General features: G+C 63.2%; 1 protein-coding gene across 5 annotated transcripts in view; it reads left to right on the forward strand.

Moving 5' to 3' along the window:
* RUNX1 (RUNX family transcription factor 1) overlaps positions 1 to 26147 on the forward strand; it is a 207809-nt gene that overhangs the window by 161394 nt on the left and 20268 nt on the right. For 4 of the 5 annotated variants that reach the window (XM_045852458.1, XM_045852461.1, XM_045852460.1 and 1 more), the window contains one exon: positions 7572 to 7763. The exons of the other annotated variant lie outside the window; for it this stretch is intronic. In XM_045852458.1, the coding sequence (XP_045708414.1) occupies positions 7572 to 7763 (192 nt within the window). The remainder of the gene's footprint in view (positions 1 to 7571; positions 7764 to 26147) is intronic. 5 annotated transcript variants of the gene reach the window in all.

Raw genomic sequence — 26147 nt, forward strand, 5'->3', positions numbered from 1 at the left:
CCCGGCCCCACGCCAAAACGTCGCCTTCCATTCAGAGCCCTTCTGTCCCTCTGTCTGTCCGTCCCAGACTGAGCTATCGGATCAGCGAATCCACATTACCATCAGCTGACTCTCAGGTTACTTTGTGATTGCTCTCCAGCGGGGAGTTCTCGACTCAGCCCCCCCCCCACCCAGGGAGGGTGGCAATCGCTGGAGTTGGGGCTGGGGGAGGAGAAAGAACCTTGAACTTGTGAGCTGTCTGCACCCTTCTATGGAGGCCGTCCCTTGTCCCCAGAGGGCCACGTCTTGTCGAGAGGAGAAGAAACCACACGGTTTCTCACCCTAAGCTGCCGTCACCTCAGAGGCGACAGGTGGTCACCGAGGACCCCCGAGTTCGGCTGCTCGGCCTCAGGGGGCCTGAGGTCTCGGAAAGCTGGTGTGAAAGAGCTAAAAACTCCGCCGTCTGCTCCTGGGAGTCTTGGCCTGTGGGGTGGGGGGGCTCAGTTTTGTGTCTGATTCTGGGGACAGGGTTCAGGGGGACAGGCCTCGGCCTGCAGCCTGGGTCAGTTGTGGGACCCACTCTGGCCCCAGCGGGCTTTGCCGCTCTGCTCTCCTGCGCCCCCCCCCCACTGTCCTTCTCTGCATGTGTGCGGCCGCCGTCTGCTGAGCCGGTGTCTCGAGGGCAACTGGGGGGTCCCTGCCGGGGTGTTCTGTGGGCTCATTTAACCCCGGACACTTGTCTGTGAAACTCCCCGTGTTTGGTAATGGTGTTTTCCCCCCATAAGTAGTTTTTTATTTTTTTTTTGAGATTTCTACAGTTTCATTTTAGCTGAAACCTTGAATTCAGACTTCTCTTGCCCCACGTGAATCCCTCTTTCCCGCAGTCTGATGGACGACAGCCATCAGGGTTGGAGCGTCACTCGGTCCCTGGGTCACGGGGTCATTCTGTCAACGCCGAGTCAGCCTGCCACGCGCCAGGTGCTCTCACAGGTGCCGGGGACTCAGCCGTGACAAAAAAGAGACAAAACCCCACCCTCACGGAGCTTACAGTGCATCGGGCACAGAGAGTTATGTTAATGAGTGCTGTGCAGGGAACCCAAGCTAAGGGGCGTGGCCGGGTAGGGGACGGTCTGCAGTCTAAAGTAGGAGGTCCTCGGGGAGAAGATGACATCGAAGCAGGGGCTGGAAGGCCAGGAGGGGTCCAGGCCACGGGTACCTGCGGAAGGTCGTTCCGGGCCTTCTGGTTTGGAGTGCGGGGGTTCGCCCTAGAAAACGGGCTCAGCCACATGCCAGTCCGACCTCTGAAGCGTGCGCTCTTTCCGCACAAGGGGCCACTGCTGGACCCTGGTTCCGGAGGACCCAGGCTCGGGAAAGCCCCGTGTACAGGCAGACCGGGTGGTCACTTGCTTACCTGTCCCCACCTACAAGAACACCAAAGCTCTTCCCAACCCTCTTGGGGTCCCCTGGCTCCCCAGGGGTTACAGCATCGTGTCCCTAGGATCCCTGAGCAGAGACACGTCGCTGGGGAAGGAGCAGCGTCCTCCTGGGTTTTCCCCACCGGTCACTGGGGTTCATCTGCTCGTAGGAAGCAGGAGGGGCGTGAGCAAGGGGACAGGTCCCCTGCACAGGACGGGGGTGTGCAGGGGACCAGGAAGCCTCCTCATTTTCTAACCAGTAAGAGACACGGAGGGATGAGACCCTGGGTTCAGCTCTGGCCCCTGACAGCCTCCCCGGCGGGTTTCAGGGTGGGCTGACCCGCAGCTCCGCGGGGACGCAGCCTTGGGGAGCCGGTGGGGAAGTGAGCCCGCAGAACAGGGTGGCAAGGCAGTCAGGCCACGGGGGCGCTCCGTGAAGGCTGGAGGGGAGCGAGGGGGGGTCCGGGAAAGCCGACATCCAGGGTCCCCAGTCACGGTCTGAAGCTTCTGATGCCACAGCGGGCGGCGGAGGGAGCAGGGTCTGCGGGAGGTGCTGTGCGGGATTCCCAGCCTCAGGCCGGCGCTCGCCAGCAGGTGGGGCAGGCGCGGCGGGACCCCAGCGTTGGAGGCCTGGCGGGCCCAGGGCAGACTGGGCTTTGGACTGGCGCCCAGAGGCCAGGGATCTGCCTGAGAGGGAAAAAGAAAGAAAGAGAACCTCAGAGTCTTGGTGACATGCGAAGTTGTCTGAGAAAGCCTGTGCTCGGGCTCGCGTCCGACAGGAACCGGCCGAGTAGCCGGTCTCCGCGGACGGACTCCCTGCAGAGGCCTCGGGAGCGCGTGCGTCGGCGTAGTGATCCGTCTCAGCCCCGTGGGTCCAGGTGTCCGGATCAGGGGGCCGGAGACCAGGAGACGGGTTCCAGTCCGTGGGAGGGTTGGGCGGGCCAGCAGGTCCAGAGTGGAGAGGACTTCCCGTCCAGAGTGGCAGCCCCGCCCCATCCCCCGTCCCCGGGCCAGAGGACTGCAGCATCCGCCCCTGCGCCCGGTCCTGGTGGGGGCCCGCCGCGCTCTGCCTCCGCTCCCCTGCCACTCCCCCAGGTCCTTCCATCACAGACCGCAGGGTGGGGGTCACCTCCCACGCGGGGACCCCCTGCCAATCAGCCCGATGACTGGGACGGGGACAGCTCAGGGACGGCGACAGAGGCAGTCACCTCCCGCCTCCCTGCTGGGCGCACTTCGGGCATTTTCGCTGCCGCTGTGTACAGCGGGGGATTAAAAAATTAGGAAAAAGAACAATAATTATTCCCCAAACAAGGTCATCACTCCGTGCCCATGGCACTTGGCCCAGACACGGTTCTGGTATCTTCAGTGGCTTCGTTTCCTCCCAACGTAAGGCAGAAGCACACAGAAAGTACACGCGCGGCAGGGAGGAGAGGGCGCCCCCACCCCGCCACAGCCACGCAGCCAGGACGTCCCCGGGACCGGCGGCCACGGCAGCCCCGCACCCGAGCGGACATTCCATCCTCCACGCACCCCGCACCCCCCAGGCCAGGATGCTGGGCGATGCTGACGCCCGCCCGGGAGTGGGGGGTGCAGCTCTCTGCCACTGTCACGGGGGGCCCTGGCTCTTGCACCTGAGCATGGGTGGGAGCAAGCGTGGGATCCTGAAGCTACCTGGCTAAAGCGCCGCAGGTTCCCCGTGATGTGCTAGACCGCAGGGTAGCCTGCCCCTCTATGCACCTGGCCTGCCTGCGTGCGTGCGTGCGTGCGTGGGTCCGTGGATTTGGCGTCTCGAGGTGTGCTGAGCGTGAGGCGGGGAGCGGCAAGGGGAGGGGCGGGCGGGGGGTGGGGGAGGGGAGCTGCGCAGTGGGGGGCGGCGGAGGGAGCGGGGTGTTTCAGGCCCGCCCCCTTTCTCTCATTGGCTGTGTGGTGTCAGATAAATGACGCCAGTTCTCTGAACGTCACGTCCCGCCCCTCGGTGGGCACCTGAGTGCGTCTCTCTGGCCCTTCTCCAGTTCTGAAGTGCTCCAGCCTCCCGTGGGGAGCGCTGGGGGGAGGCGAAGCTAAGCTGCTTATGTTTATGTAACACTGGATGACAGGTCAACACGTATAAATAACGTGTGTTCCGACATAGAACATACTGACGCACGTATTCTATATTTTATATCACCCCGGAAAGGGTGCCCAACATTAAATCGGCCAGGAGATGGTGAGGCCTGCGGTTAGGGAAGTTTATTCTACCACTCGCAAGGTGCTTTAAAGATGGATCACGTTCAGTGTTGTTGCTGGAAAGCCCCGATGCCGCTGATGGGCCTAGAACCTCCAGAACAGACGGTTCTGCGAGGAAAAACCAGCTGTGCCCACAGCACACACACGTGTCTTGTCCAGAGTTGTACGGCAGTAGCCCTTTAAGGAGAGAAAAGTCCAGGTTTTTAGAGCAGATCTGCGTCGTTAGTGTGAGATTGATTGGCAAACGTCTTCTGAAATCCATACATCCTTCTGAGGAATCAGACAGAGAGACAGGTGTGTGTATATGCACATACCCATACGCAGGTAGATTTGGGGGGTGTTGCCATTTTGCATGATTCTTCCCAGTGTCTTGTTGTGACAACGCTTTGTGTATTCACCTTCCCAATTCTCCTGCTCAGAGTTGACCGAGAAAACTAGTAAACCGGTGCCAGACACATGGGCTAACGTGGTGACGGCCAGAAAGTTAATCTCACCAGCCTCAGTTTCCCAAGAAAAGGTGCGAGGTTAGCCTCCTCCGTTGTCTTCACTAGAAGGTCACACACCTCATTCCACAGACCGACGGCGGTTCCTCGGAAAAGCCGTTGGGTTTTCAACAAGAGGCGCGTGCCCGCGCAGTCCAGTTCTCGAGACAGGAGACGAAAAGCCGCTCTCGGTGTCCACCTCAGGCGTCGGCACCAAGCGGGGCCGCAGGGACCACCATCCCCGAAAACCGCGGGGTTTGTCTCTGGAATGAAAAGGGAAAAGTTAGTGGACGGGATGGGTTCTCCCCCGCCTCCCCATTGGCTTTTTATAGCTGCGTATATAATAAAATTCTACTCAAGTACTTCCTGCAAAAATCTGAAAATAGTAACAGAAACATAATTCAACGACCCTCTCAACTGCGCCCACAAGTCACTGAGATTCGGTGTGAGATCTGGAGGAAGCCGAGGTTGCACGGACCGCCGTGTAACACACGCACGGCAGAAGCCAGGCCGTGCCGTGCTGGTGTACAAGGCTGCATCGCGGTTCTGCCAGGCGTTTGGTCCAGGCCTGCGTTCCCTGTTGCCCTCGGCAGCCCCGTAGCCAGTAAGAAAGAAGGAAAGTGAATTCGACAGCGCGCATTTGCCGTCCCCCTGTCTTTAAAACCCAAGGGGCAGATGGACGTGGTGGTCTCGCCCAGATCCAGGACCCGGGAGACGGACAGCAGCCAGTCTCCCCAGCTGGCGAGTTTCTGTGGGAAGCGTCTCCGTGTTACAGAAAACCCCGCCCCATGGCAGTGAAAGCCGGTGGTTTCAGAGAAGGAGAATGAGGTGTCCTTCGATCTCGCCTGCAGACAACCACACCTGCCCTGTGATAAGGCCCCTCCGTTCTTCCCGAGCCAGACCTTCCGAGCCCCAGGCCCCGGGCACCTCTGGGAGGCAGGGGCGCCGAGCTCCCCGAGAAGGCTCTGACTCCCGGGACCCTGGGAGGGCAGGTGGAGAGTGAACGCGCCCCACGTTTCCCCTGCAGTGGAGTCCGCCCACGGTGCTTGGGGCTTAGGAAACCGCCTGGGGTGAAGAAGGGTTTTCTCCGAGCGCCGTGCCCACACGTTCCTGCTGAAGCAGACAGCCCTCAGCTAATCTCTGTAAACGGCCGCGATTTGGGCAGGTGGCAGCTGGTGCAGAAATTGCTCACGTGGCAGAACTTTGTTTTTGTTTTTTAATAGAGGGCAGTGAGAGGGGACTAATAACAAAAATAATAACCTCGCCCTGGGCCTGGCCACAGTGGCGGCTTACCCGGAATGAGGTATTTGTGTCTGGTTGCTTGGTGGTGCACGGTCCCCGAGCTCAGTGGCAGGGCAGACACAGGGGTGACGGCGTTCCTTCAAAACACCGAATGCTACCTAGTTGGAATGATCCCACACACAACTGGGTCCCCTACTGGCCTTGACATGGGGCTGACCTTGGCAGAGCATTCTCCAAAAATGCCACTGGGTGCCCAAGGCGCATGAAGCTTTGAATCGGGCACAAAACCTGCCGGAATTCTCTCTGAGGAAGAATTCTCCAGAATCCTTTTACCTGCCTTCTCCCCTGAAGGACTCCGAACACCAGGCGTGAGGGCATGGCAGGCCTTAAAAAGGGCTGGATTGTTCTGCTCTGACTGGCTTCTGAGTTGGAATTGTTGGTTTTTCTGCAAGAAAACTATAGGGTGTTTTTTTTTTTCAGTCTGACCACCAGTGAGCAGAGAATGTGTCACAAAGATAAGGGGAGGGAGAAGTCGAGGAAAGCTCCCTCCAGAGGCACTGAATTACCCCATGGCTGACTGAAATGGAACACTCTAGAAAAAGACATTTTTGTGCTTCTGAGGGGAAGAGATGACAGGGGTCATTCCAGGACCTGGCCCCGTGGCCTTTGGCCCACAAGGCCGGGGCTTAGAATGCTCAGCCGTAAGGGACCGCCCACCCGTGTGCCTGCTGGTCACTCGGGCGATCCGTGCAGGGCCGGGCGTGGCGGGCGCCGGGCGGAACCGGAGTCCAGATTTGCCGCGATGACACGTGGAAAGAGGCCACGCTGCATCCGAGCCGCACACGTATGATGCTGCAGTATTTTTGCTTCTTCTGGAGCCAGGCAGGCCGTGTCGGTGACAAAGTCGCCGCACTGCAGTGCACCCCCTCTGCTCTGGAATCCGCCCTGGCATCCGCCCCGGCACCCGCTGTGCCGAGGGCCTGGCCACGGGAGCGGACGGCAGGCCGCGGGTGCTCGGGACCGGGGTGCCAGCTCTGAGGCGCCATTCTGTGGTTGTAGCAACGAGCAGTGCGCAAAAGTGCCCTTCTCCCGCCCCCTCTCCTGGCCGGGCTGCGGGGCTCGGAATCGGGGACCCTCTTTCTCACCGAGGGTCAGGCGCGTGAACGAGAACCTGATAGCGGCCACAAGCAAGCTGCTCGTTCAGCCGTGTTTCCAGGCCACTGGACAACAGCGGGGCTGGGGGGCGGTTGTGAAATCGGTCAGTGACTCCGTGTGGGCCCCAGGGCTGCTCCACAGGCCGAGCGAGCTTCAGGGCAAATGTATTTTGATGGGGGCTCCGGGGAGGGCACGGGAGGTCTGGCCCTCCTGGCCTGCCCCTGGGTGAGCAGCCTCTGTTCCCCGCATCCTGGTGACAATGATTTGGACAAGGAGCAGACACAGAGGGGCCCCCGTCCCAGCCTGGATCCCTGAGCCCCCTGGGGAAGCTCATCTGGGCTCCTGCTGGGAGTGGCCAGGCCGGCTGCCCCTTCCTGCCGGTTCCCTCTCCGGAGCTGCGCCTCCTGCACAGGGCCTCGGGGAAGGCCGGGGCCCCGGGGAAGGACGAGTTCTGGAGAAAAGGCTGCAAGGAAAGGGAGAGCCAGCGGGCAGAGGGGCTGCCGCCGAGCCTGATGGAACCGGAAGCCTGGCCTCCCTGGGGGGCTGTGGGTGTGCAGCCCCTCCCTGCTTCCTGTGGGAGGGTGTGTGCCCGTGGAGCCGCAGGGCCCCCTCGGCCGCCCTGAAACCTTTCCCGGGGGTGGTGTGCAGTGCGCAGCTACTGACCTCAGGCCCCTGGGGGGGCATCTCTCCGGCCACCGCCGAGTAGCCCACAGCACGTGGCCGAGAGCCAACGGCAAACGCACCTTCTCCCTCCCGCCACCACCTCCGCCACCCGCCCTGAACGCCCCAGCCTTCTGCCCTGCGCAGAGGGGTGCAGAGGGTTGGGGTGGGTGCGGAGCCCAGGCTGGGGGAGCGCCCTGAGGCCCATGTGACGAAAGGGTCCCCGGTCTGCCATGGGGACAACGTGCCCGAGTTCCCACAAGGAGCCAGCCCAGTGTGCCAGTCCCCAGCGTGTCCCCAGTGGGGTGAGGGGAGAGGGAGGGGAAGGACAAGAGCGCCCCAAATTCTAGAAAATCCACGATACATTTTCTGATCTCTTCCCTCCCTCCTTCCCCCCCCCCCCCCGCACTAGGACACCGTCAGAAACTAGACGATCAGACCAAGCCCGGGAGCTTGTCCTTTTCCGAGCGGCTCAGTGAACTGGAGCAGCTGCGGCGTTCGGCCATGAGGGTCAGCCCACACCACCCAGCCCCCACACCCAACCCTCGGGCCTCCTTGAACCACTCCACTGCCTTTAACCCTCAGCCTCAGAGTCAGATGCAGGGTAAGTACCTGGGCGAGCCCGCCGCCCGCCTCGCCCCCGGGCAGAGCCCACCCAGACCGGTCCCGGCTTCTCCTCTGGGCTCAGAGGGCACCGGCAGCCCGCGGGCTGGTTCCGCACACAGTCCCGGGCGGCCCGGGCCCGCCGAGCTCCTTCTGCGCAGTCGCGACCCCCCCAGAGCGAGAGGCACCGCAGCATGGGACGGAGAGACTGTGGCGAGAGAGAGAGACACATGTAGATGACGGCTCGACTAGCCGTGCTAACCTCCTAGGCTGGAAGACGGACACACAGACACACACACAGCCCCCAAGCCCCGGTGCAGGTCAGGCTGTTTCAAGGTGTTACTGTCTTCCACTCATTCGGGAGTTTGTCTCTGATCTACATTCTTTTGAAAATACAAAGAAGCAGGAGGGCTGTCTGGATGACGTCACAGCAGGGGTGTGCTTTGTGCTAAGTAAACTTGCCATCAGGCAAGAGTGCAGGTCCCCCAGGGCTAGCTGGCTGTTGCCAAAACACCGTAAAACGTCGTAATTGCATAAAACCCACCGTGGGGAACCGGTGACGTCAGGGAGTGTTTGCACTGCGATACCATTTCACGTTCCCGAAGTGCAGCCGTCTTCCCCGGGCCACGCAGGCCAGCGCTCGTCGGACACGGGATCCGGCCGCAGCCAGAGCCCTCCCCCCACACCGGGCAGGCGTGTCCAACTCAAAGGAAAAGATAAGCAACAAGGAGAGGGCAGGCGGCCAGGGAGGGGTGGACGGACGGATTGCTTATCCCCTGGGGCGGCGGAAGGAGCTTCCCTGGGCGTCTCCTCTGTGTCAGCTGCGTTGTGGGACGCACTGAGTTCTTTGGGGCTTTCGGGGGGAGAACTCCCTTGGGCGGTCGGCCCACGGGGGCTGTCAGAAGGTGCACACACTGGCTCGCCCCGGGAGCCGTGAGCTCTCAGTCCTGTTTCCGGGGAAAGTTCTTTGATCTGAGGGAGGTTTCCCGGAAGGTGCTGTGCCCGCAGCTGGGAAGCGGCCTGGCTGGGGAGCAGCCCTTCGTGTGCACGCAGAAACCGGGAGCTTGGCTGGGGGTGGGGGGGCTCCCTCTCCTCTGCAGTCTCAGGTGTATTTAGGAAGAGGTCCCCTAAGACCGTTGGTTTCCTGGCGCTTAATAATCATGAATGCTGATTCGAAATACGCATATTGATTTTTTCCGCAATGCCAACGTGCAAGCGTGTAGGGTAAACGGGAGCCAGCGGCAGGCAGGTTCAGTGGAGGGAGACGGGCTCGGGCGAAACGAGGCTTTCTCCTAAACGTGGACTGGAGCGAGATTCCCCAGGAGGCCCCCTGACTGGCACTGAGGGCCATTTACGTTCACCCACGTCACCATCAGGACGCAGGGGCACCCCGAGCTTTTACACCGCCGGTGCGCCGACAGGGCTGTCTTTCTCCGCTGGCACCGCAGCCAGAAAGATGGCGCGTTTTCCGAGGCGACGGAAAGTGCAGCCGCCTGGGAGCGGGCTGACATTGTCACCGCGGAGTCAGCGCTGTCTGACACAGCGCTGGTGCAGAGTGAACCATGTCTGATCTCCCTCCTCGTCGGATGTGCGCTGTGGCCCAGGAGGGAAAGGGGGCGGGGCGGGGGGAGGACTGCCTGTCCCCTGCCGTCGGTCAGTAGCTCCTGGGCGCGGGCGCTGTGTGGCCGGGCACTCCCAGACCCCTTGGGGTGCCCTCTGCTCGGCGGGGGGCGGTCACATGTAACAGGCAGCATCGCCCTTTCCTGCTCCTTTTGTAAACTTCGTGCTTCTGAGGCGCTCAGCGCTAACAACTCACAGTCACGTCCCCTACCCCCTACCCCTGGGGACTCAGCGGCTGCTCCGCAGGGTGCGTTCACCGTGCTGCCGCCGCCGCCGCTGCGTCCTCTCTCCAGAACATGATCAGAGAGCCAGCCTTCCACGTGCAGGGCAGTAAGGACGAATTCTGCACAAGAGGTGTTCAAGATCTTTTCCTATAAAACTACTTTTCCTTTTTCTTTCTGGTTCTCTGTGGGGGGTTTTTGGGGGGAGGCTAAGGAGGGGTATAAGAAAATGCTTTTGGGCCCTAGTCATGTGTTGGGTAGACCCTTGGGATTCCCCCCCCCCCGCCCCCCGGAAATTAGAAAGCTAACAGGGATAATGGTAGACCCTCTTCCGGCCAGAACCCTGGTTTCGTTCTCGACGGGTGGGAAAGAGGTCCTTTCCCCGGCTTAGCGCTCAGGCTTCTGTCGTGGGTGTGAGGAGACGCTTTACCCAGGAAACCAGCCTGCGCCTGTGGCTCTCCCTGGACGGCGGCCGCCCCGTGAGGAGACCACCCCCGGCGGCGGTGACGCTGGCTGCGGGTGTGCGCGTTTTCGGCACATGGGCCGGTCACCTGCGGGGGCTCCCAGAGACCCGGGGTCGAGAGAGAGGCCGGGAACCCTGTGTCTCGGATCCAGTGTAAGGCCGTGACTGCTCTAGACTCAGAGGGGCCTGACAATCCCCCCAAACAGGCCCTCCGCTGTCCAACGCAGGGTCCAGAAGGACACGGGGGGGGGGGCGGGGGGCCGTGCCACCACGCTGCTGTCAGGGTGTGGAGGTTGTAACCATGACAGGGCTGAGGTGACATTCAGCTTCTTGCAAAACCGGGTCTCAGAACAGAACGGAGGGCCGTGTCGTCATGGGCGCGGGCTCTCCCGCACGTCCGGGCATCGCCGTGACCGTCCGCCGCCGGGGCGTGGCATTCTCTCGCGGTCACGGGAAGGGAAAGGGCACGTGTCCTTTTGGAAGATGAAACGGGGCAGATGCCCGGAAGATCAGGTGGGCGCTGATGTCAGCTCGGCCGCACCTCCTCCCGCACAGATGCGGCCCGGGTTACGGAACTCCGTGGGCCGCGTTTGCGGTTGCGCCATCCCCGCCTTCCTGGGAAAGGGGCGGGCGGGACACCTGCCAGGGCAGAGAGCCAGGGAAACCAGGGACCGGAGGCCAGCGCGGTGGTTCTTGTGTGCGCTGCCCGAAACCCCAGGCCTGGGGTGTAGCTCTTTCATCTGACCAGCTGCGATGCGTTTTGGCCCGGGTCCGACTTTTCCATACATCACTCCGCTCTCCCCGCAGTCCCACGGGGTGGTTTACAGACAGAGAAGCCGAACCTGAGGTTCATGGTCGCCCCGCGTCCCCACGATGGGAAGTGGCAGACAGACGCACACCCGGGCCCTTCTGGCCACGAGCCGCGGCTGACGGGCTGGCCGGCCCCCTGGGCCTGCATGCCAGGACCAAGGACCCATGAGCCACGGGGATGACCAGGGTCAAGAACAGTCCCCGAGGCCAGCGGGCGGGCGGTGGGGGACACGCTGGGCTGCTCGCGTGCCCGTCCCGAAGTCCTGTGTTGAATGTGCTCTGTCATCACCAGAGCTGGTGGTGGTGACGGTAACCTCAGGGCTAGACTCTGTGACGGACACCCTAGTAAACCGCCTCCCGTGAGGGCGCGGTCATGTGTTTTCAAAGCTGGGAGTGAGGACACTCCAAGCGTGAGCGAAGGAAGCGTGAGCGGGAGGGTGGAGGCCGCAGCCAGTCTTCGCGTACCGTGTGGGGGTGACATGGGCGCCCAAGCTTCTGACACCCAAACCCGGCGACGCCCGCTCGGCCTTCAGGCCTGTGGGCGCCTCGCTTCAGGGGGTGCCATGTGGCCGGGGCCCCTTAGTATGCTGAACGATGGTGGTTTTTTTTTTTTAAGATTTTACTTATTTATTTTTAGAGAGGGAAGGGAGGGAGAGAGAGAGAGAGAGAGAGAGAGAAACATCAATGTGTGGTTGCTGGGGGTCGTGGCCTGCAACCCAGGCATGTGCCCTGACTGGGAATCGAACCTGCGATGCTTTGGTTCGCAGCCCGCGCTGGATCCACTGAGCTACGCCAGCCAGGGATGGTTGTTTTAGAAAGGGGTTTCCCCAAACGTTGACCTGACTTTGGAAAGACCCCCCTTCTTTGTGAAGCTCCTTGAGATATAGAATTAACTTGTATTTCACAGCTGCATGGGGTTGCTTAGAGCAAATCCTCCCGCTCTCCTGGAGGAAGAGGGGATAAAACCGCTTTCAGCCTTGAGCTGAAAAATCAAGCTGCATCCCCTCTCCAGCCCCCTCTCTCCTTCTCCCTCCCTCCCCCACCCCGGCCAATGCTAAAATTTCAAAAACCAACTGGGTGGGGAGACTGCTCGGTCACCTCGGACGTGGGGGCTGTGATCAAGCACCAGGACTCCTCGTCTCTAAATCTGCGAGCTGCCATGCAACGGTCGCGCAAAGCAAACTCCTCAGCGCGCTAGAAATCAGCTTACAAGGCTTGGCGTACGCAGGAAATGTGAATGATTTAAAAATCACTGTCGCCTAGGTGTAGCAGAGTTCAAGGGCCTTCCAAGGTCCACATCAGCTCCCTACACTGAAAACAAGCCAGAGTGGGGTGTGTTCTTAGGCATAAATAAAAATAACTAGATAAATGTAAGAAGGCAGAAAGGGAGGGAGAGAGGAAGGAAAGGAAGGAAGAAGGGATGCGGAGAGGGGTCCCGCCCACCTCCTCCCCAGCAGGCTGGGAGGCTGCAGCCGGTAGAATGGAAGCTCTCTCGGGCCGGAACCGAGGGCTCCATCACTGTTTGCCGGGTTCTTGGCCGGTGCGGCGTACACCGTAAGTCTGAGGAACCTTTGCCGACCTCGTATTAATGCATGGCGTGGTAGACGTTCGGCAAAGGGAAAGAAGGGTGGGGAGAAAGGCGAGTCTCTGCTTTCTTCCTCACAGATAGCCCCGAGGTGGCTCCGAGTGACCACGGCCTCTCGCTTCCTCTCCACGCGCTGGTCAGGGACGGGCGCCGTCCCCAACACACAACGCTCCCCAGGGCCGGCTCGCGCTGGGACGTGTGCACAAGCACCTCCCGGCCGAGGGCTCAGCGAGCCCTGCAGAGCGCTGCTGGCCGGCCGGCCGCCAGCATGCCCCAGCCACGTTTTCCAGAGTGTTTTATCAACGCCTGCTGGGCAGCTTTTCTAATTCAGACAAAGAGGAGTTCATCCACTTTAGGCTCCATCTTCGTGATAAAATACTCCTTCTGTGGCCTCGGCACGTTCTGACCTTCCCCTTGTTGCAATCTCTAGGCCAGGGCAGTGCGCGCGCGCGCGCGCACACACACACACACACACAACAGTCTTTAACGAAGCCGCAGTTGGGGTGCTTCTCTGATGCCGGTGATCAGACGTCAGACGTCAGGCAGGTGGCGCTCAGAGTCTGACTGCCGGGAGGGGTGGCTGAACCCGGTGGCGGGGCGCGGGGTCCCCACAGTCAGGTGACCATGGTCAGAAACTGGCCCCCACCACCACGTGTGGCTGCAGAAATTTTCAACAGGGACTTGACCCCCTGGAGCCTCAGTTTCCTTATCTGCAACATGGGAGGGATTCTATTTGTGGATCCCTGGGCCTCTGCAAACCCTGAGAGCCAGCCCATGATCGGCACTGGCAGCGCCAATTCCTGTGGCCACCCTGACAAATGACCATCAACTTGGTGGCTTTAAAAAACAGAAATGTGCTCTCTCACCGTCCAGGAGGCCGGAAGTCAGAGATCACGGTGTGTGCAGGGCCGCGCTCCCCCTGCGGGCCCTGGGGAAGGGGCCCTCCGCCCCTCCCAGCCTCCGGTGGCCCCAGGCCCTCCTTGGCTCCTGACCACATGGCTCCAGTGTCTGCCTCCGTCTCCGCAGGGCCTTCTCCTGTGTGTCATCCCCTCCTTTGCCTCTTGCAAGGGCACTGGTCGCTGACTCAGGCCCCACCCAGATAACCCAGCATGACCTCCCCACGGCCTCCCCTTCCTGACAAGACTCTTTTCTTCCAAATAAGGCTACGCTCCCAGTTCCAGGGGTCACAACAGAAGCTGACCTTTTGGCAGGGGCGGCGGGGGGCACCGTTCTATCCCACACGCTGATGTAGAAGAGGTCGGGGACATCGGGCGAGCCCAGGTGGGACTTGCCCGTGTCCACCCCCCAGGACAGGTGTTAAGCGGAAGTAGATGCGAACCCCGTGGCCCGTGCCTGAAACCGTCGGTCACGCCTGCTGGGACTGCCAGCCAGGGGGGTAGGTGATGGCTCTTCCTCGTTTATTGGTGAGATCAGGGGTTTCTCGGTGTTCTCCGGAGCGCCGATGCAGGCGGTGGGTGTCCTGAGAGGCCGGGGGGCTCCTGCCCTGCCCCCCAAAGCTCATGGCGTCACGGGTGGTGGCACACATAGAGACAGAAGAGGCATGAGGACTCACAATTTTTACCTCTTGGAACAGTTGTTTTTGAACCAGTGCATTTCTGGTTGTGTTGTTTATTAATTTATTTATTTTTAGAGCGAGGGAAGGGAGAGAGAGAGAGAGGGAGAGAAACATCAGTCTGTCACCTCTGGTACGCCCCCCAACCGAACCCACGCCCCAGGCATGAGTCCTGGCCCAGAACCGAACCTGCAACGGTTTGCCTTGTGGGACGATGCTCCAACCCACTGAGCCACACTGGTCAGGGCTGTTTTGTTTCGTTTTTAAGTGGCTTTGCTGCAAGGCATTGTCGACCAGACACCCATTTTGAAAGGCTGGTGACAGACACCCTCTGCCTGTCCCATGGTCCCACACTGACAATGGCAGGTGGCCTTTCGGATGCGGCTGTTCGAAAGAGCTGTGGGCCACAGTCGTGAAGCGGGGTCAGAGTTCACCAGGAGCTTGCACCCGGAGAGGGGCAGACACCACGGGCTGGCGGGAGAAGGCGGCTCCGGCCAGGAACCCACTCGTTTTCTTGTGCGTGGCGGTTCCCCACGCGGAGCTGGCTCTCCTCACTCGCGTGTTTCCTCCAACACGGTGGAACACAAGGGCAGGCCCGCCGTGATTCCATTTTTTTAGAACTACCGTGATTTCTGCTGCCCCCTCCGGCCTGCAGAGCACCAGGGGGCTGGGGGGGAGGGGATGGACGGAGGCGGGGCTCTCTGGCCTCCTTTGTCAGGAGCCACCGGGTCTCTTTGTATCACATTTTCCCAATTCAGTTTCAAAGCCTCGGGCCCCCCCAGGAGCTTTCTCATTACTGAACAATGGCCTTCAAAGCAGTAGAACAACCCGATTGTTATGGAGATTAAATGTACAGATTGCAAAACTCGGGTAAATAAAATCTTCACAGGCAAACCAGTTTCTTGCCGTAGACTTTTCTCCTGTAATCTCCTCCTGGCAGAACATTTTCTGTTTCGATACCAGAGATTCAGTTACCGACCACAGTAAATAAAACAAAATAAAAAAAAATAGTGTAGAGCGCACCCCAAAGACAAACATTGGCCAGTCCCGTGGGTGGGAAAAAGGGGGTGAGGCGGTTCTTACCAGCCCCTTTTCCGTTTGTAAGCTCTGGGGAGGGTTCAGGGTGTGTTCGCCGGTTCAGGCCCCTAAGTGACGTGCGGTGTGACAGTCACGGGCACCGGTGTGTCTCACACCACCTCAGGGTTGTGTTCGGGGTCTAGAACCTTCCAAAGACAGGCTCAGGATTTCAAAAGACATCTGTAGCTGTAATCAGGAGCAGGAGTTAACCGGCCCTTTGGCAAAGGTGATTGCCCTTAAGGTAGAGCTCCCTCCCCTCCCGCTTTCCGGCCCTCGACCTGGAACACCCCATGCGCACCACCCCACCTCTCTTCTCCTCCCACTGTCGCTGCCTTGGCCCCCCCCACCCCCCCCCCAAGCCGGAGGAATCCGTTCTGACCACTGGTTCACGGGATGCGGGCCGCTGTCGTGCTGAGCCCAGAAAGTGGGTGCTCTGCGTGCAACCCTTTAGCTCTGGGCTCTGGGTGCGACCACATTGGAGCCCCAACAGCAAAGCACCCCTCGGGAAGGTCTGGTGAGTCAGCACCACCCTGGGTGTCAGTCAGCTCACCTGTCCATGCATCCGTCCATCTGTCTGTCCATCCGTCCATCTGTCCATCCGTCCAGAGCAGTCAAGTCCCCTAGACCTGTCCCTTCCGGCTCCCTCAGGGGAAGGGGCCTGCAGTTCTGAGAGCTTCGTGTGCCCAACCTGAGCCGTCCCGGGGCCAAATCCAAGATGCAGAGAACCTCTGCCTGTGGCTCCTCCTTCCGTCCTTGGAAGCGCTACCTACGTACACGGGCTTAGAGGATGTTAAACCAACGTCTCGGGGTGAAAAGAGGGAAGAAACCATTCACCTTGCGGTGGCACTATGGGGAGTTGCAGGTCACGCGAGGGGGCGAACGCGGTTGCTCTGTGACATCTCTCGGGGCTGCGCGCCGTGGCGGCCACTCACGCTCCATCAGCGAGCACATCTCTGCGCGGATCAGGTGGCAAGTCCATAAAGACAGAGTCACCGAAACACCCGTGAGAGTCAGCACCCGCTCAAGGGCTCGGGGTGGCACTTTTGCCCGCCAGTGCTCTCCCAGGGTCGCCGCGCTCCTGGTCTGTTCCTCTTCACCTGCGCGTCGTGGCCAGACGCCCGCTCCGCGGGGACCACCGCGATGGCCCGAGTTTTCGGCCATGCTTCCGTGGGCCGTCCAAGGGGGCTGTCCAGGACGTCTTGGAAACAGGCAGTGACTGCCCCGCCCCCACAGCTTTGAAACCGCAGCGTTCGTTCCGACGGCTCCCCGTCTGGCTGGCGGTAGGAACGGCTGCCGCAGCGAGGTTGTGGCCAGCGCGCACTGCCGGGCTCTCGCGTGTACGGAAGCCTGTGGCAGGGGGATGGCGGCTCCCGCGGGCGGGACGGGCTGCTGCCGTTGGTGGGCTCAGGCCCCGCCCACACCCACCACAAGGTGCACGACGTGGTCCTCAGGGTCCCGCCTGCCCAGCGCTGGGCGGCCATGTGACCTGGCACTGTCCTGTTCATTGAACCCCGAGTCCCAGCCCCTGGCCTGCCACGTGAGTGACTGGCCAGGTAGCTCCTGAGCGCTGACAGTGTGTCATTGCGGGCAGTGTCTTGCCGTTGCCGGGGAATGACGGTCCCCTCTGGGGGTCCCAGGGGACCGGCAGGGATGGCCCTGATTACCAGCCTTATTTCTGGTCTTATATTTGCCCCGTGATTGGCCTTGCTGGGCCACCGTGTGTTGGTGAGCGAGAGAGGCCACGGCCCAGACATGGATCTGTTTAATTTAACATGATTTTCCACGAATTACAAAGCGTGACTTTAAAATTGAATTTGCACGGACTTACCGATGGCCCGTTAGGGTGGGAAGGAGCGGAATCCTGTCACGCTTACTCCAGAGTCCCCTCCTGATTCCCTCACTGGGGTCTTTCCCCCCTTGGGCGGCGGGCGGGGGAGAGGCCTCGGAAGGTCTATTAGGAGTGCCCCTTCTTTTTCAACCTGTCTCCGTGGCCCGGCCTGGGTCGGGGACCCCCATCCCGCCCGTCAGGGAGAGCCGTTCCTCCTGCCCGTGGTGATGGTGGGGGGGTGGGGCTCGGGGAAAGCACGGCGCCCCCAGAGTGCCCCAACGAGGGAAGCAGGGCCTGGAGCCGTAAACTGAGGCCGGAATCTCGGTGGCAGGTGATGGAGGGGGATTTGGGAAGGCAGAGCCGGAGTGGCCACTTCCCGGCCGTGGGGCCTGCGAGGGCCGCCGACGCTCTCCGCAGCGCCGTGCCCGCCCGTGAGTGGGCGTGTGGGGCGGGCACTGCGTGTGCCGCTCTCGTCGCCTCGTGCGCTGGTGGCAAGGACACAGGTGTGTTGCTGCCAAGTACTGAGCACCGCACGTGACGCACTGAACTGAATAAGTAGGTGGTCAGTGTGGTTCTTTTTGGTGTCATCGCTATTTCTGTGGCCTGTGCTGGCGGCAGGGAGTTGTGCATGGCCGGGGTGTCGCGTGTCCGTCCAGTCCCGCGAGCCAAAACTGTGCCGAGTTGACGCCCCGTGGGGCCTCCTCGTCCCCCGGAGTGGTGCTGGCCTGGGGCGGGCCAGGGCCCCGTGGGGGGGGCCCCGGTCACGCTCTGTGTCGCTGGGTCACCTCTTCCCACAGCCACCACCGCGCAAGATCACGCGGGAACAGGAAACGGGTGAACGTGAGCAGGGACCTCCGTGTCTCGCTCGAGGCCCTTTATTCACTCCTGAGACACCAGAGGCCCGGGGTGGGGGGCCCCGACGGGGCCGCAGGCCTCGGGCCTGCCGGTCCAGTGTCCGTCCCCTCGGCCCTCCCGCCTGGCCGTGGGGGTGGCCTCCAAGCTCAGTGTCTGCCACCAGAACAGGATCACATCAGGACGCGTCACAGCGCCCTGCCTTTCCCTGGCAGAGTCCGTCTCCTTGACGACATGATAGCATTCGGGTTCCGTGTCGTGGCGTCTTGCCATCTCCAGCCCACGTGTCCGATTCCACGCCTCAGGAGGGGGGGTGTTCAAAGAGGCGAGGCTACAGCACCTCCAGCCTCCTCCGCCCCGCTGCTTGGGGGCCACGGGACCCGCCTGGGCAGCAGTCCCGGGTGACCCCCGACCCAGCCCCTGACTCGCAGGAATGGACACGCTCAGAGAACGTGGATGGTCAGCCTCTTCGGCGTTTCTAAAGAACCACCGACAAGAGGGCTTCTCTGACCCGAGCTTCACCCTCCCGTGGGGTTTTCAGCACACGCCTCCCGGTGCCCAGTCCGCCCACCAGCCAGCCGGGCCTCCGGAGCTCCCACGTGCGGCGCGGGCCGGTGGGCGAGGGCGACGGGCAGGCCCAGCTGGGGGGCGGGACTGGCCCTGAGGGACAGTCTCCTCCTCCCGGTTCAGGACGCTGCCGCCGATGTCACTCGTTTGCTCCCTGAACTGTGCGTGGCTGGGACAGCTGGGGCGCTGGGGCCCAAGGCAGGCGTCCCTGCGACAGCCGCAGACCGGTCCATGGGTGCCGGTCAGGGCCGAGAGCAGCAGGGCGGGAACTGCCCCTGGACTGTCACAAGCAGAGACCGGGGGCGCTCCTGGCCGGCTCCCTGCGCTGAGACACAGCGACTCCCTGGTCTCCTGTCCCACGGGGAGCTGAGTGAGGAGTCGGGAGACACGGGGACTCGCTGGCAGTGTGGTCCTGGCCTCTCCACGTTAGCCTCCCTTGGCCGGTGGCTCCTGACCTGTCCCCACCATATTCCGGGGGCTGGCCTCGGTGGTCCGAGGACCACACGCCTCTGAAGAACAGGGAAGGGGAGGCGGCCTTCTCTCGCTCAGAGAAGCGGATCCGCTCAGAAACCCAGAATCCCATGGTGCTGCGAGTCCTTGCCCCGGGGGCTAACGGTTCCCTGACTCAGGCGGGTCTTACAGTGACTTTGAACTTCTGACCACGGGACGGGAGTGAATCACAGAACGCTGGACCAGAGTGAGGTGGCCGGCCCCCTCATTAGTTAGACAAGAAACTGGAAGCCCGCAGGGGTTAAGTGACTCGCCAGAGGTCACCCGGCCAGCCCGGCCAGCGCTCCGCCGCCCGTCCCCCAGCGGGAGGGGGCCCGCCTCTGGTCTCCGGACGCAGCAGCGGGAGGGAACCCCCCCCCAGCAGTCCCTCCAAAACAGCCCTTACGGGAAAGGGGGGCCGTCGGAACAAGACGGGGCAAACACCAGTGCGCCTCTGCGCCTGCTCCACCCAGTTTCTCATCTTTTTATTACCAAAAAGAAGTCTCAAATAACCCAAACAGGCCGAGTCTGATGTGCAGACAGTCCGCAGGCACCCGCCCAAGAAGCTGCCGGTCGGCTGGTCCATCCTCCCCTGATTTATGTTGTGTGTGTTAAGCCTTAAATTGTTGAGACTCTGGCTGGCTGCGCTGGTGTTACTGGAGGGTTGGAGCATGTTTTCGGCTCCCAGGGCTGGCTCCGGTGCCGGAGATGCTGGCCCCGAGTCAAGTGCGATCTCACACCTGTCTGAGACAATGAGGGCCTTGTTCGCTGCCTCTGCGGGCCGGGCTGCTGGGCTGCTTCGGGTTCACCTTCAGAAGGGGGGGGGGGGGGGGGGCCGGGGGGGCTGGGCCGGGGGGGGGCCGCGGGGAGGCGGGGACGCCAGGGTCGCTGCCCGCCTTGCCCTTGCCCTCTCCTTTCCTCTCCTCCCTGCTCCCCACCCCCCACCCCCCGGCTTTGTAAACTTTTCCTTATTTTTGGAAATCAAAAAGCAAACAAACAATGCCAACAGTAGCTCTCTTATGGAGGAGAATTTCCTCCCGCGGAGCACGGAGCTCGGGGCCTGCTGAATAAACCCGCAGTCACGTCGGGGTCTGAATGGGGGTGCACAGTTGGGGCGCCCGCCCCCCCCCCCCCCCCACACCGCCCCGCACTGAAACTTGAGCTCCCCCCACACTGACAGGTCTGTCGGGGGAAGCTTTTCTTGGTTTTCCTCCCATCGCCGACATGTCAGTGACTGCGGCAGGAAGCAGGGGGTCACCGTCGGTCACGGGTGAAGTGGCAAACGCCCCTGTCCCCCCACGTCCGCCCTCCCGTCCTTCGTCCTCACCGGGGAGGACAGGGCCGGCCACCGGAGCCTTTGTGATTCCGGCGCTCCAAAGGTCTTGGAGCAGCCGCTCCAGGTCGTGAGGCAGCCGCCAGGCACGACCCCTCTGGGTCCAGGTCGGCCCCCCGGAGGCCAGCGGCTTTGCGTGGCCATCCTTCAGGCAGAGCGCCCCGGAACGTCTCTTGTTCCCTAGGACGGCCCAGTGTCAGGCCCACAGGACGGGAGTCAAGAGAAGGGTTTCCCAGAGCTACAAGGGCCACCCTTTCCTGCAAGACCCCACACCCAGTAGGGACCCGGCCACAGCCAGCAGGGGCGCTGAGCTGTCACTCCGACATGCAGCAGCTGGACTGGCCTCCCCGCTGCCCCCGCGGGGAGCGAGGCTCTCGCCTGCGGGGCGCCCCATGCTCCTCATGTACACGCGGCCGCCCGAGCGCTGTGGCCGCCCGGAGCCACAGCAGGGCCACAGGCAAGCTGTCCGCTGCACAGGACACCTTGGACTTCAGAGGAGGCGCGGAGCCTGTTCGTCTCAGTGTCAGTCCCTGGTAACACAGCCCCCCCACACCCCCGGTTGCTCTGCTCGCCTGCCCGCCCCCACCCCCAGAGGAGCAAGAGGACCACTGTGTGGAGGCGGGGGAGCCAGGCGTGTCGAATGGCACCGAGTGAGAGAAAGCCCAGGGACTTTGGGACCCCACTCCCAAAGCCTGGGTCTGAAAGCCCTCGATGTGCCCTCGAGTGATGAGGCCAGTGAAGACCCCAGGCAGTGGGAGGTGGCATCGCCGTGGACTCTGTGGCCTTGAGGGGGGCCAGGGGTGGCTCCGCACAGGCCGCCCTCAGCCCTGTGGGCCCCCTTGGGCCCCCTCTGCCTGAACACGGCCCCCCTGGGGGAGCGTGGCTGCAGAAGCAGACGTGGCCTTTTGCAGCCATCCGATGGCCAACGGGGCGTCTCCAGAAATGAGACCCCTCCCCCCCCCGGCTGAGACCACCTGCCACTGGCTGTAGCTCCTTCTCTAGCCAAGCCGCTGCCTTTCTCTGGGCCACGAGACTCTCCGTTCCCCCTCCGGCCCGTCCCCACCCCGAAACGGCCGGAAGTCGAGCAGGCCAACGGGAGGGGCCTGGGCACAGAGTGGCTGTGAGCTGCTGCCCCCTCCCGCCGTCTCCTCCGGCCCCTGAGTGGGGGGCCCCCCACCCCAGTACCCCAGTCCCGTCATCCTTCAGGCTCCTCTCCGGCCCCATCTCCTTTGGGCCGTCACCTCGCCACTGCCCCACAGGGCGTGTGTCTGCCGTCGCCAGTGGTCCTGGGCCCCTGGGGAGCGAGGGCGGGAGCGCTCCCTCCCTGCTGCGTGGCCAGCGGGCCGTCCATGCCCGCCGAGGGGATGCCTTCCCAGCGCCCTCACGCCTGGGCGCCTGCCCCGTCTCCTCGCCATCTCCAGCCACGCTCCCGAAAAAAGGCAGGTCCCCCACCCCGCAAACGGCAAATGCCAGGCAGGCAGGGCCCCTCTCTGGGGCTCCCCCACATCCTACACCCAGACCTCCGGGCGTGTCTGCTCTCGGGTCAGAGCTGGGCTTCTCACGGGCCCCAGACGGGCCTTGTCTCCCAAAGCACCAGCTCCAGGGGAAGGCTCTGGCTTCCTGCTCGGGGCACCGGGCCGCTCTCCGCCTCCCAGAGCCCAGCCTGGGGAGGGGCCCGGGGTCCCACCCAGCGGACGGCACAACCCCCCCTGCCCGGGCCCTCGCCCTTCGCTTCTGCAATGAGGAGGATCATGGGAGGTCTCTGTGCGGCCGGGCCTGACGCCCCCGCTGCCCTCCGCAGCCCTCCATTCTGTAAAGCAGGTGGGTTTCCCTCCCCTCTTGCTGTCCCTCCCACCGGGCCACTCTCTCCTGTCCCCCCTTTCCTGCCCACCTGCCCACCTGCCTGGCTCCTCAGCCAGCTCACCTGGGGCTGTCTTCCAAACTCCGAACTCGCTTTTGCATACTTACTTACGGATTTGGACCCCAAACTGGTTGCGTAGCACCCCAGTGAAGTGCCCCGCCCCCACCTGGGCTCTCAGGGTCCTGCCCCTCCCTCCCTGCTCAGGGTCGGGGGATGAGGGGGGGGTCCCTGTGTTGCCTCTCCTTTGAAAGCTTGCCTAGACCCTTCCTGGTTCCGGCACTTTGCACGTCCCCCTCCCCCTCCAAGTTCACTGTTTATCCCGCTCGCCCCTGCCTTCCCACCCCCAATCTCGGCCTCTCCCCCAGACCGACCCAGACCCGCCAGCCGCAGGTCCCAGCACTGCCACCACCTCCGTGGCTTCTCTCTGCACCTCACCCCGGCGAGGACACACCCCCATCCGCCCTCGTCTCACCGCGTTACCCTCCTCGTGGGCTGGGGGATGGAGGCCCCCCCACACCCCCCCGTCTGACCGGGAAAACAGCAGCAGACGGGGCCCAGACAGGGGCCGTGTGCCACCCCCCTCGCCCGTTCCCTCCCCCTCCCTCTTCCCCCGGGTTCCTCAGAAGCCCGTTTCGTTCCGGTCAAGGGGAAGGGACTTCAGACATGGTGTTAGGGCTGGTGTGCTGTGGGTTCTTGGTCTTTTGTTGTGTGTGTGTGTGTTTTTTTTAAGACAGGAAGTTTCGTTTTGTGGGGAAGGTGATGCACTTCCCAAGACGTCCCAGAGCCCCGCAGCCGTGGGACGGCTCCTGGCTGCCTCCTTTCGGGGTGGGACATGATGCAGAAAAAATGAAAGAACAAACCAGCAAGAGAGAGGCCAGTCCGCGCGCACAAAGCGAGAGACACAACGGGCTTTTGTCGGTGCTTGCACGCTCTTGTCGGGACCCGGCCGGGGCCCCGCGGGGCCCGCGGCAGCGGCCTGATGTTATCGGGCCCCAGAAATGCCGCCTGCAGCCCCGTGGCAGGCAGGGTCCGGACCGGAGAGACGGGCCTGCTCCGCACAAACGGCGCTTTGAGTCTCGCGTAAACAGCCTGTGCCCCGGGGCGCGGATCCTTCCCGAGTTTGCCTGGGTAACTAACTGCGTCCCGTCGTCGCCGGCTGGCAGGGGCGCGCGGGCCTGAGCCGGAGGTGCAGGCCGCTGGGCAGCAAGCCTGCGGAGTTCATCCCCTCGGACCGTGGGCTCCTGCCGGTGCGGCGCTGGCTGGTTTTGGGGATGTGACCGGAAGAGGGTACGGCACCTTTGGTAAAGGGGTTCACGGCAAGCACGGGGCACGCCACGAGGAGGCCGGGCGAGGCCGGGTGGCAGCGTGGCCTTGCTGCCACCTCCCTGTCTCCGGCAGCCTGCCTCCGCCCCAGGACCACCCCCAAAACCCAGAGCGGGAGAGACGGCGCCCGCCCTTCTCCCTGATGCCGACTTAGGTCAGGAATCCCCGGCAACCAACACCAAGCGGTGTTTGAGGCCTGGGGCTGCCCGGGCTCCGTTCCAGGGACCGGAGACAACACTGCACGGAGGACATCCCCGAGCAGCCCCCCACCCCCCTGAGGTTTCAGACCCCAGACCCGTGAGCAGGAAGCGGCAGCCGACCCACTGCCCACCCGCCGCCCATCGGGCACGGCGCCTGGTGGTTATTGCTTTTTCTGTGGAGGTCTGGGTCGGTGTCTTCATTGCATTGGGACGTGGTCACTGGATTGGGGTGGGGGAGGTGGCTTCGATCACCCTACAGCGAGAACTGCAGAGACACCGGAGGGAGGGCTGTCCCTGCCCTGGGAACTGAGGCAGTCCCTGCACTCGCCACCCTCCTGCTTTTCCGAGTCCGGCTGGCCCCGCACCGCTGAGGGGCTCTCTGCGCTGCCATTCCCAGCGGCTGCAGTGAAACCGTAGACACGTCCACAGCGATTTGCATCACTATCTGGTTACCTGTGACTCATGCCCGGGAAGCTCAGGGAAGACAAGCACCAGCCTGTCCCTGCCCAGGTGGCAGAGCCAACGGTCAGCTCGGGAGGCACCTCGGTGGTGGTTCACACCTACGGCTCACCCGGGGCCTGGCGTGCCAGCTGCACGCCTGGGAGCCAGGCTGCACGACTGTGAGAAAGCCGCCGTCCCAAACCCTGGCGTGGGGACGGAGCGCTCCCCGGCGGGTGGTGGCTGCCTCACCCCAGGCAGAAGGAGGGCCCCCAGCCACCCGGCTTCCCCGCAGGGCTCCGGGCCCCGGCCGAGCACCTTCGCCCAGCTCCCAACGCGCTCTCCGCCTGGGCCACGGCGCTGCGGTCCCTTCCCCGGGGCCCGGGGCGCCTCTGGAAGTCCCGTCCTCTGGCTTGTTGTCGTGGTTTGGCACGGCGGCTGGAAACCGCTGGCCCCCCCAGGGCTGGGCTCCCTCAGGCACCGGGACCTTCAGGGCCGGCTCAGCCTCTGCTGTGGGGGGGCCGTCCTGTGCATGGGGGGTGGCAGCAGCACCCATGGGCCAGGAGCACCCCCACGCCCCAAATGGACAACCAAACATGTCTCCGGGCACTGCCCAGCGCCCCGTCCCGGAGGGCCGCCGCCCGTGGAGCCCAGTCGGGGGATGCACAAGGCCGCAGGCGCGCCGCGTGGGGTCACAGGGCGCCCGCGCCCGGCGAGGACTCACTCTCGGCCCTGAGCTGCTTCCGGTGTCCAGGGCCTCTGTCCTCGATGCGGTCATCCCCCGGTTGAGCAAGAGTTTCCAGGTGTCTGCTATCTCGGGCTCTCCTTTCGATCTTTCCACAAATGCTTCCATTTTCGTCTAAGTCACGGGAAGCCTACTGCTTTTCTGAGAAAGGCCTCCTTGACCTTCTAGATGGCGGCAGCGGCTCCGGGAGGGGGTTCCCGCCGCAGGGCCCGGTGTCGTCTTTCTCACGATGACCTCATCGGCTCGAGCCTGCAGGCTGCGTCTGAAATGCCGTTACTCCCCCAAGTCAGTGAAGGCAGCAGGGGGCCTGCTTGTCACCCCCAGGTGCGTCTCACCAGAGACCACCCCTCCGCCCCCGAATCATGAAGTTCAGGCGTTGGAGAGGAAGGGACGGCCAGGGGTCACAGTGCCGGCTGGGTCTCCGTGCCCCTGGGAAAGACAAGGTGCCGGGCTGCGGGGGGGGCCCCTCCTCGGGGGCTCTGGCCTCCTGGCTCCCGCTGCTGGGGCCCCGAGGGAGCTGCCCCTGGGACGTGGGAGAGGGCTCAGGGAGGGGAAGAGCACGACAGGACCGAGGGGACGGCCGACATCTGGGAAGACCCAAGGGTGCGGATGCAGACACCCCTGTACTGAGCGGGCAAGCAGTTAGGGGAGGGGGCTGGGCCCCTCAGTGAGGGGGACTGCCTCAGCTTCCATGTCTGGATGTCCTCCTGCACATCGGGGCGTGGAGTGGGCGCTCTTAAAGTCACCCTCCCGTGCAGGCCCCTCCTCACGAGGACAGGAGCAGGACTCAGCTGCCGTGGCCGTCGGGCCCAGTGGCCGAGTGGCCCAGTGGCCGAGTGGCCATGGCCCTTCATCTCAAGGAGGCCAGAGCCCAGCGGGAGGGAAGGCTCCTATTTCACTTGCGCAGTCTGGTCCCCCGCTGCTGGTCCCCCCCCCCGCTGGTCCCCTCCCCCCGCCTGCACGGGCTGTGAAACCACGCTGTCCCCGGTGAGGGGCGAGGGGCGAGGGGACAGTGCGCACCCTGGAACTCGGGCAGGCTAAGGAAGGGCTCCTTCCCGGTGGCTCTGCAGAGCTGAGGCCCCACCCCGCCACATGGGGGCGCTGTCCAGCGTGGGCAAGAACTCTCCGCCAGGGGCCGCGGAGCCGGTGGGCTGGTGGACTGGGGCCGCAGGACCTTTTTCTGGAGGGCTGGGGAGGGAAGACTGGCCCACTAGGGGCAGGTACTGCACTAACATGGGGGAGCCCAGGTGGGGAAACTGAGTCTCGGAGGGGTGTATTCGCCTGCCTCGGCGCACAGCGAGAGCTCAGTCCGAAGCTCTCAGACGCCTGCACCTGCCGTTGCCATGTGCCCTCCCGGCTCCCCGAGGGACAGCTCCGGGCTGGGGCTCCCAGACACCAGC

The sequence above is a fragment of the Phyllostomus hastatus genome, unplaced genomic scaffold (genome assembly GCF_019186645.2).
Source record: "Phyllostomus hastatus isolate PE091 unplaced genomic scaffold, TTU_PhHast_1.1 phas_contig_948, whole genome shotgun sequence".
Classification (NCBI taxonomy): Eukaryota; Metazoa; Chordata; class Mammalia; order Chiroptera; family Phyllostomidae; genus Phyllostomus; species Phyllostomus hastatus.